Here is a 9815-nt window from a genome sequence, read left to right as displayed (position 1 = left end):
AAATTTTTCAAGGGTTTTGCTAAGGTATTCTACCTTTTCCCTTAAAGTCTTATTTTCTTCTTCTAAACATGATGTATTTGAAATAGTATAAGAAGCATGCATATCATTATCCTTAGAACACATGGATTCTAATTTTTCTTCAAGACAAATAATATCATTTTTCAAAGACTTATTTTTTTCTTTTAGGATTAAACAAATCTTCATTTGTACTTTTAATAATTTTAATTAAAATATGAGGAGGAAGATTGTATACCTCACTTACCGAGACGACCGAATTTGATGTTTGCCCTCCCCCTTCACTTGAGCTCCTTCCTTCTTCTTTTTTGGATGAGATGGAGGCAACATCATTAATTCCCATTAGAGCAAAATGGGAGGCATGGTGTTCTTCTTCCTCCGATGATGATGGATCATCCCATGTTGTGAATAAACTTTTGACCTTCTTCCCTTTTTCTTTTGTCTTCTTCTCCTCTTCCTTCTTCTTTCCTTCCTTATTCTTCAAGAGAGAACAATCATCCCTCATGTGTACTTCTCCTTGGCAATTGTAGCATTTGATCTTCCTTCTTCTACTCTTTCCCCTTGAACTTCTCATAGCATGTGATGTGTTAAAATTAAAATTCTTAAATGCTCTTCTCATTTTTCTTACCATATACGCATCTTGATCGTTATCCATTAAGGTGCTTAATTTTTTGGAGTCGGAGGATGATGGGGGTGAAGACTTCTTCTTCTTACCCTTTCCCTTGTTTGCCACAAGGGCTACTCCTTTTGATCTATGGCCTTCTCCATCTAGCCCTTCAACTCTAGTTTTATGGAGCTCTATTGTTGAGTATAATTCATCTAGAGGAGACTTCTCTAGATCCCTTGAGATGTAGAATGAATCTACAATGGACATCTGATGTGTGCAACTCATGTACAGTTTTGAGCATAAAACATATATGCATTTCATCTCATTTTATCTTGTTAGAAGCATATTTGTTAGTTTTTATTTGGTTTAACATATTTGGACGAATGATACTGCTTTGCGTTGAATTCTGATGATAGGATGCACAAAACCAGCCGAATTACCCAGGGTATCAGAACAACACGGCCGTGTTGTTGATAAACACGGGCGTGTCGAGGTTTTCAGCGACCAACACGCTCAAGGCGTGTTGTTGAACACGGGCGTGGCGGAGATGTTGAAGAGCGACGCAGGAAGCAGAGGAGGACATGATCGGGCCGTGTAATGAGATTGCTATTATTGCGGCGATGATTTTAAAAGATGGAAAGGGTCAATCCAATGGTGATACCGACTATCAAGGAGAGGAGGCTCTATAAAAGGGTAGAAAACCTAAAACCAGGGGGGGCGGCGGCAATTGAGACTTGGAGATAGACGACATCAGCAAGGACGATTAGTAATGTCTTTTCCTTATCTTATTGTCGAATTCTCTGGTGTAATGGAGTAGTTGTTTGAATCTTAGGTTAAGGGAGTAGCCCCTAACTATGTTCATGATTTGTTGTTAACTCTGGTTTTTGATTATGCATATTTTCGTTGGTTGTTTAAATTGTTGAATGATGCTTTGATTGGTTTCTGTGAAAGTGGTAATTGACTAGATAGGCTTTGCGGGATTTATGTGACAGGATCCTATGCAAGTAAGAGTCATCTGTGTACGTATGCCATAAGATTGGGGACGGATCAAAGTAGATACATCAGCGTGATCACCAAAAGTGGCCGTTGGTATTTTAGGAATCAACTTACGAATCTGGTGGACGTATAGATAGGTTTGCAGGAATCTAGTGACAGGATTTCAAAGCATGAAAGATCATCTAATTCGGATACCTTGATAAAGAAAGTTGCATTCAAACAAAAGAAGCCAACCTAGGTATAAGTAGTCATTATCGGAGAACCGTCATGATAATAGTTAGAGTGGTGAAACCGTAATCCTAGGATTGTTTTTATCTCTTAATATTTTCGTTGATTTTCGTTCGCTTGAATTGTTGATTTAGAGTAAAATTTCTCATTAGATCATTCGTTTGGATAATTGAAACTCGTACATTTCTAGTACTTGACCCAGTCCCTGTGGGATCGATATTTTATTACTTGACGATAAACCGTGCACTTGCGGATTTAAGCAATCAAGTTTTTGGCGCCGTTGCCGGGGACTGTGTCAATATTAGAATATTGCAGTTTGATTAATCCAGATTTCTATGTAATTTTTCTTATTCATTTTCCATAATTGTGTTTTCCAATTTTGCAACTCGATTTTCTATATTTGGAAGTATTCCTTTCTCGTTGAATGCTTAGGTCAGGTCAAGGAGGAGTCCTTCTTGAAGTTGATCCTGAAATAGAACGAACCTTTCACACTCAGAGATGACTTCAAAAACAACGAGAAATGGCCAATCAAGAAGAGAACAATCAGGTAGAGAACAAGCTGTTGAGAGACTATGCTGCGCCAAGTGCTAGAGGCCTGAGATCTAGTATTAGAAGGCCTCCAATTGAAGCAAATAACTTTGAACTGAAGCCTGCTTTACTGAATATGATCCAACAACATCAGTTTGGAGGAGCACCTACGGAGCCTCTGCAGATGCGATCAGATTGCGACTTTTCCAAATCTTCATATGGAAGTGTTTCTGGAATTCTGTGAAACTCTTAAATATAATGGAGCCTCTGCAGATGCGATCAGATTGCGACTTTTCCCTTTCTCTTTAAGGGACAAAGCACGAGCTTGGTTACATTCGCTTCCATCGGACTGTATCACAACATGGGAGCAACTCGAGCAGAAATTTTTAGATAAGTATTTTCCACCAAGCAAGACTGCTTCACTCCGTCACCAAATCACAAATTTTACGCAAAAAGATGGAGAATCTCTTTTCGAAGCTTGGGACCAATTTAAAGGACTACTGCAGCAATGCCCACATCACGGACTGGAGAAATGGCTCGTAATCCATACCTTTTATAACGGAATTTCCTACTCTACTAAAGTCTCTTTAGACTCTGCTGCAGGTGGTGCGCTCATGAACAAAACCTTAGAGGAGGCATTCGATATTATCGAAAGCGTGGCATTGAATCATCACCAATGGGCGATAGAGAGAGAGAATCCTGTTCGATTGGCAGGTAAGTATGAGGTGAGCGCTTTAGATAGTCTTGCGGCAAAGGTTGATGCATTAACCTATAAATTTGAGAATTTTAATGTTAATGCTGTTTCTAGCATCATCTGTGAGATTTGTGGAGTGACAGGACATTCAGCTATGAATTGCCAAATAATGGTCACGCAACCTACCGGAGCGCAGGTAGAACAAGTTGATGCGATAAATAACTATGCTCAAAAGCCAAACAACAATCCGTATTCAAATACCTACAATCCGGGATGGAGAAATCATCCAAATTTTTCCTACAGAAATAGTCAAAATCAATCCGGGCAGAATAATTATGGAGCGTCTGGAGGATTTCAGCAAGAGAAGAAGTCTAACTTGGAAGTTATGATGGAAAACTTCATTGCCACCCAATCGAAACAAAATGATGAATATCGACAACACATGGTGGAATCTAATCGGAAGCATTCAGAGACAGCCGAAGCAATCTCCCAGATATCCGGTAAGATAGATAATTTAGCGAATCATACTAAAATGTTGGAAAATCAACTTGCGCAGGTCGCCGATTCGCCCTCGAGAGTACCAGGGAGATTTTCGGGAAGACCATAAACAAATCCTGTGGAGCATTGTAATGCGATTACCTTGAGGAGTGGAAAGAGAGTAAATGAGCTCAAGGATAACCCAAAGCTATTTCCGGACAGAGAAGAACACGACCAGGACATGGTGATTAGCACGCCCGTGCCAATCACCAAGAGATCCTCCAGCGAACAGCACGCCCGTGTCGGAATGAACAGCACGCCCGTGTCATTCTCTACTTCTGAAAAAAAAAAAAATATATCTGAAGGCCAAAAATCCCCACACTTAGAAAAATACGAACCACCGATTCCATTCCCTCAGAGGATAATTAAGGCCAAACTTGATGAACAATTTGGTAAGTTTCTTGATGTCCTAAGGAAGTTGTATATTAACATTCCATTCACAGAAGCCTTGCAGCAAATGCCCACATACTCAAAATTTCTGAAAGACATATTGACAAACAAAAGGAAAATTGAGGAGAGCGTAACGGTGGCACTGACGGAGGAATGTAGTGCTTTAATTCAAAACAGGTTACCTCCTAAACTCAAGGATCCAGGTAGTTTTTCAATCCCATGCATGATTAGGAATCATAACTTTGATAAAGCTTTTTGTGATCTAGGAGCTAGTGTCAATCTTATTCCATTTTCACTGTGTAAGAAATTAAACTTGGGTGAATTGAAAATTACAACACTAGCTTTGCAACTTGCTGATCGCTCTGTGAGATATCCTTTAGGTATATTGGAAAATGTACCTGTCACGGTTGGGAAATTTGTCGTTCCTGCAGATTTTGTTGTTCTAGAAATGGATGAAGATCCATACATACCTATTATACTAGGAAGACCTTTCTTGGCCACTGCAGGAGCCGTAATTGATGTTAAAAATCACAAGCTGTCGTTAGCCGTAGGTAGCGAAAAAATTGAGTTTGATTTGTCTAAAGCTATTAAACAACCCTTCCTGCAGAATGTGTGTTGCAGGATTGATGAGGTGCAGATGGTTGAAGAAGAGGAAGAACCGTTTCTCGGATTCAGCGATACACTGGATGCATACTCGGATGATGAAGACGTTGCAAAGAGCAGTGAAGATGGAGGACAAATCAACCTTGTGCGGCATATGACTGAAGAAGCGAGGTTAGAACAAAAATCATTGGAAAGTGAAAACCATGAATCACCGCAGGTAGAACTTAAACCTCTTCCATCAACCCTCAGGTATGAATTTCTTGGTGATAATTCTACATTCCCCGTGATTGTAAATGCGAGTTTAAATGAAGTAGATACTGAAAAGCTGCTCCATGTGCTTAGAATGCATATTAAAGCCATAGGATATACCATTGAAGACATAAAAGGGATTAGCCCTTCATTATGCATGCATAGAATTTTGCTCGAGAAAGATTTTAAACCTTCAGTTGAGAGACAGAGGAGGCTTAATCCTAACATGAAAGAAGTGGTCAAGAAAGAGGTTTTGAAATTACTAGATGCAGGAATAATTTATCCAATCTCTGATAGTGAATGGGTAAGTCCGGTTCATGTTGTGCCAAAGAAAGGTGGGATGACAGTAGTTAGAAATTCAAATAATGAGTTGATTCCCACTAGGACGGTTACGGGGTGGAGAATGTGTATTGACTATCGGAAATTAAACAAAGAAACTAGGAAAGATCACTTCCCACTTCCATTCATTGATCAGATGTTAGAAAGGTTGGCAAAACACTCCTATTTCTGTTTTCTAGATGGGTATTCTGGTTTTTATCAAATCCCTATACATCCAAATGACCAGGAAAAAACCACGTTTACATGTCCTTATGGTACCTTTGCCTATAGGAGAATGCCTTTTGGTCTTTGCAATGCACCAGCTACCTTTCAACGTTGTATGATGGCTATTTTTTCTGATATGATTGAGAATATTATGGAAGTTTTTATGGATGATTTTTCAGTCTATGGTACTAACTTTGATACTTGCTTGTCCAATTTGGTTAATGTTCTGCAGAGATGCGAAGAAACAAACTTGGTTTTAAACTGGGAAAAATGCCACTTTATGGTAAGAGAAGGCATTGTGCTAGGACATTTGGTTTCAGAGCGAGGAATTGAAGTAGACACGGCAAAGGTGGAAGTAATTGAAAATCTACCTCCACCGACAAACGTTAAGGGAGTGCGAAGTTTTTTAGGACATGCAGGATTCTACCGGCGTTTCATCAAAGATTTTTCAAAGATCTCTAAACCTTTGACAAATTTGTTAATTAAGGAAACTGAATTTCTTTTTGATGAAAATTGTTTGGATGCTTTTTCCAGGTTGAAGGAAGCTTTGATCTCAGCTCCGATAATGCAAGTTCCCGATTGGACCTTACCTTTTGAAATCATGTGTGATGCGAGTGACTATGCAGTGGGAGCAGTCTTGGGACAAAGAAGAGACCGGAAGGTACATGCGATCTATTATGCTAGCCGAACTCTGGATGATGCTCAGATGAACTACGCAACTACGGAGAAGGAACTCTTAGCAATTGTTTTTGCCTTGGATAAATTCAGATCATACCTCGTTGGCTCTAAGGTTATTGTTTACACAGATCACGCGGCCATAAGATATCTATTGAGCAAAAAGGATGCTAAGCCAAGGCTCATAAGATGGATTCTTCTTTTGCAAGAATTTGATTTAGAAATAAAGGATAAGCAGGGAACTGAGAATGTGGTAGCGGATCACCTATCAAGACTATATCAGGGACAGAGTGGGACCAAGGAGGAAGATCTTCCAATTGATGACTGTTTTATAGATGAACATCTCCTTGCTATAAAAAGGATTGATTCTCCATGGTACGCAGACTACGCAAATTTTCTTGCTTGTGGAATTTTACCTCATCAGATGAGTTACCAACAGAGAAAGAAGTTTTTTGGCGATATCAAGAGCTATGTATGGGATGATCCACTGCTTTTCAAGAAGTGTGCTGATACTATTTACAGGAGATGTGTACCGGAGGATGAAATAAAAGATATACTTTATCATTGTCATTCTTCATCATATGGCGGTCATGCAAGTACTTCGAAGACAGCTGCTAAAGTCTTTCATGCAGGATTTTATTGGCCACATATTTTCAGAGATGCTCGTGATTATGTATTGACTTGTGATAGATGCCAAAGGACGGGGAACATTTCCAAGAGACATGAGATGCCACTGAATTCAATTCTAGAAGTTGAACTTTTCGATGTTTGGGGGATTGATTACATGGGACCATTTCCCCCGTCTCATAACAATATCTACATTCTGGTAGCAGTGGACTACGTATCAAAGTGGGTTGAAGCTATACCATCTCCAACGAATGACGCGAAGACTGTGATAAAACTTTTTAAGAAAATCTTATTTCCTAGATTTGGAATTCCTCGAGCGGTGATTAGCGATGGAGGTTCACACTTCATTGAAAGACAATTTGAAAATCTTCTCAAAAAGTTTGGAGTAACTCATAAGATTGCCTCTCCGTATCACCCCCAAACCAGTGGACAAGTGGAAGTATCAAATAGAGAAATCAAAAGCATTTTAGAGAAAACTGTGAAGCATTCACGAACAGATTGGTCAGAAAAATTGGATGACGCTCTATGGGCATATCGGACAGCTTACAAGACTCCTATTGGTATGACGCCGTTTCGCTTGGTGTATGGGAAATCTTGTCATCTTCCTGTAGAGTTGGAACACAAGGCTTTCTGGGCAATACAATTATTGAATTTCGATCTAAAGAATGCCGGAGAGAAAAGAAGGCTTCAGGTTGATGAACTAGAAGAACTCCGACTTGACGCTTATGAGCATGCAAAATCCTATAAAGAAAGGACTAAGCGTTGGCATGATCAACACATTATGCGTAGGGAATTCCAAGAGGGTGATCTTGTATTATTGTTCAACTCTCGATTGAAACTCTTTCCAGGAAAGCTTAAATCCAGATGGTCGGGTCCTTTTGAAGTGAAGAAAGTTTATCCTTATGGAGCTGTGGATATATCGAATGAAACCACCGGAGTCTTCAAAGTGAATGGGCAAAGGCTAAAAAAATATCTGAGCGAACCAACTCCTAAGGGAGGAGAGCAGAACCTCCTCGAGTCCACTTGAGTAACATCATATTGGTCAAGCTAATGACCGTAAACAAGCGCTAGTTGGGAGGCAACCCAATTTCTTACCATATACTTTTATCTTTTATTTTCTTTTTCATTTTATTTTTCATTTTATTTGTAGAACAACTTCCCAGGTAACAGAGGAGAACACGGCCGTGCAAATTTCAAACACGCCCGTGTTGGTTGCTGTCAGGTATGTTGGTGGCTGTCGGGTTTTCCAGAAGACAGCACGCCCAGGGCGTGTCGGGAAACGCGGGCGTGGAGATGTTTTCAGCGACCAACACACTCAAGGCATGTCAGGAGACACGGGCGTGCCGTAGGGTTTTTAAATAGACGCGACGGGTTTTAGGTCAGAACACGCCCGTGACTCTTCGAAGTTTTCGCCGTTGGTTCCAGAGCAGTTTCCGATCGTCTGCGTTCTTCTCATTCAATTCTAAAACGTGCACCGGTGAAGATTTTCCTCCGGCAAAGATGAGCAAGCGTGTGAAAACGGGGAAGGCACCCTCTTCTTCAAAAGACAAAGGAAAACGGAAAGCGCAAGACCAAGGTGATCGGTCTGATAACCCTTTTGGTTTAATCTTTCGTGATGATATTCATAAATCTCGTTTTGACAAGCTTGAAAAACGAAAAATAGTTTCCACTAGATATATGGACTCTTATACAATTGCTGCGCTAGGTATTAAGGAAGATATATATTGGATGGCAAATAGGATGGGATGGGGACAATTTTTGACTAGCCATTACCCTACCTACCCTAGTATAACTTTAGAATTCCTTAGTTCCATGTCGGCCGAAATAATCCAAGGAAGAAATTGTGAGGAAGGATTGATTAAGTTTCGGTTGAGGAATATCGATTATAGGATGGATTTGAAGGAGTTTAATGAAATTTTCGATTTTCCTGTTGGAGGGGAGAGGCAAATACATCGAAATTTTTGTGTGTATACATTTTGGAGAGAAATTGCCTTAGACTCTATGCCCTATGATGCCTCTAGATCCAAATCATCTAATATCCCTAATCCAATTTTTCGCTATCTTCATAGATTCATGGCGAATACTATTTTTGGGAGAGGGGACAGTGTTGGGGTAGCCAGGCTAAGTGAATTGCAGTTTTTATGGGCCATGATTAATGATGTTAAAATTGATTCTGGAGCTCACCTAGTTAGACATTTTGTGAAAATTGGGAATAGCTCGACTGGAGTAATTGTTATTGGAGGACTTTTGACTAAGATTGCATTAGCTTTAGGGTGTGAGTTGGATGGATTGGAGACTTGCCCGGTTAGTCCGCGATTGGATTTGGATGCATGTTTAAATATGAAGATGATTGGGAGATTAGAGGAGGGATATTGTTTGATGTTACAAAATGATATTAAAATCCCTCTTCCAAATAATAGCCTTACAACCATTCGCAATACACGTAATTGGCTTTTTAAGGATGTTAGGACCCAAGATCTACCCACAGTAGGAGAGCCATCTATTCCACCGCATGTACCGGTACCCCAGGTTTCTTCCTTCATACCGGAGTCCCCTAGGACTATTACTGATGATGTTTCTGCAGGACCTTCTGTTTTTGATTTTTCAGGATTCCGTACATCGTTTGAGGATTTCAGAGAAAAGCATACTGCGGATAGAAACATGTGGGAGCAGTTTGCTCATACTTCAGAGGAGCATTATGAGCGAGTTGACAGGTATATGGAAGGGGCTAACTGTTTTTTTTCTAATACTGAGAAGTATTTTGTAGTTGAGGCCGCTAGAAGAGAGCGTGAGGAAAAATTTTGGCAAGAAGAAAGTGAATTTCGTGCAGAGCAAAGGAGAAGATGGCAAGAGGAAGATGATCGCAGATCTTAGGCTTTACCTTGCCATAACTATTAGGTGACCTCTTTTCTAGTTATTTTTCTTTATCTTTGGTTGTTCGTTTTTAAGTTTTTGCATTCCTGTTTTGGATTCGGTTTCAGTTTTATATTTTTTTTTTATATATACCTCTTGTTTTGATTGATATAGACACTATGTGTTCAAGAGTCTTTGATACTTTGTTGCCCTCTCATCTCTTGTAGTATAACTTGATTATTAGTTGGATCTAGGAAATTCTTTGTGGCT

At 39.8% G+C, this 9815-nt stretch overlaps 1 protein-coding gene and 1 non-coding gene across 2 annotated transcripts; one reads left to right on the top strand and one right to left on the bottom strand.

The window, feature by feature from the left end:
* Window positions 1-2366: 2366 nt before the first annotated feature.
* LOC122033980 lies at window positions 2367-9566 on the top strand. The gene is made up of 10 exons (XM_042593121.1): window positions 2367-2614; window positions 2978-3088; window positions 3183-3568; window positions 3625-3694; window positions 4020-4153; window positions 5030-6594; window positions 7090-7638; window positions 7856-7914; window positions 8762-8996; window positions 9153-9566. The coding sequence occupies exons 1-10, from the start codon at window positions 2367-2369 to the stop codon at window positions 9564-9566; spliced, it is 3771 nt and encodes a 1256-aa protein (XP_042449055.1).
* Window positions 2794-2900, bottom strand: LOC122035504. The gene has a single exon (XR_006127053.1). It is a non-coding gene; the product is annotated as a small nucleolar RNA R71 (small nucleolar RNA).
* Window positions 9567-9815: the final 249 nt, after the last annotated feature.

Source organism: Zingiber officinale, chromosome 11B (genome assembly GCF_018446385.1).
Source record: "Zingiber officinale cultivar Zhangliang chromosome 11B, Zo_v1.1, whole genome shotgun sequence".
NCBI lineage: Eukaryota > Viridiplantae > Streptophyta > Magnoliopsida > Zingiberales > Zingiberaceae > Zingiber > Zingiber officinale.
The sequence above is the reverse complement of the archived record's forward strand: the minus strand, read 5'-3'. Positions and strand labels throughout refer to the sequence as shown.

What these genes read in the sequence shown, in the direction of transcription:
- LOC122033980 (XM_042593121.1), top strand. Translation starts at nt 2,367, where the DNA reads ATGGCCAATCAAGAAGAGAACAATCAGGTAGAGAACAAGCTGTTGAGA. An exon ending in AAACCACCGGAGTCTTCAAA is followed by an intron (nt 7,639 to 7,855) that starts GTGAATGGGCAA and finishes ACAACTTCCCAG; the next exon opens with GTAACAGAGGAGAACACGGC. An exon ending in CCCGTGTTGGTTGCTGTCAG is followed by an intron (nt 7,915 to 8,761) that starts GTATGTTGGTGG and finishes CTATCTTCATAG; the next exon opens with ATTCATGGCGAATACTATTT.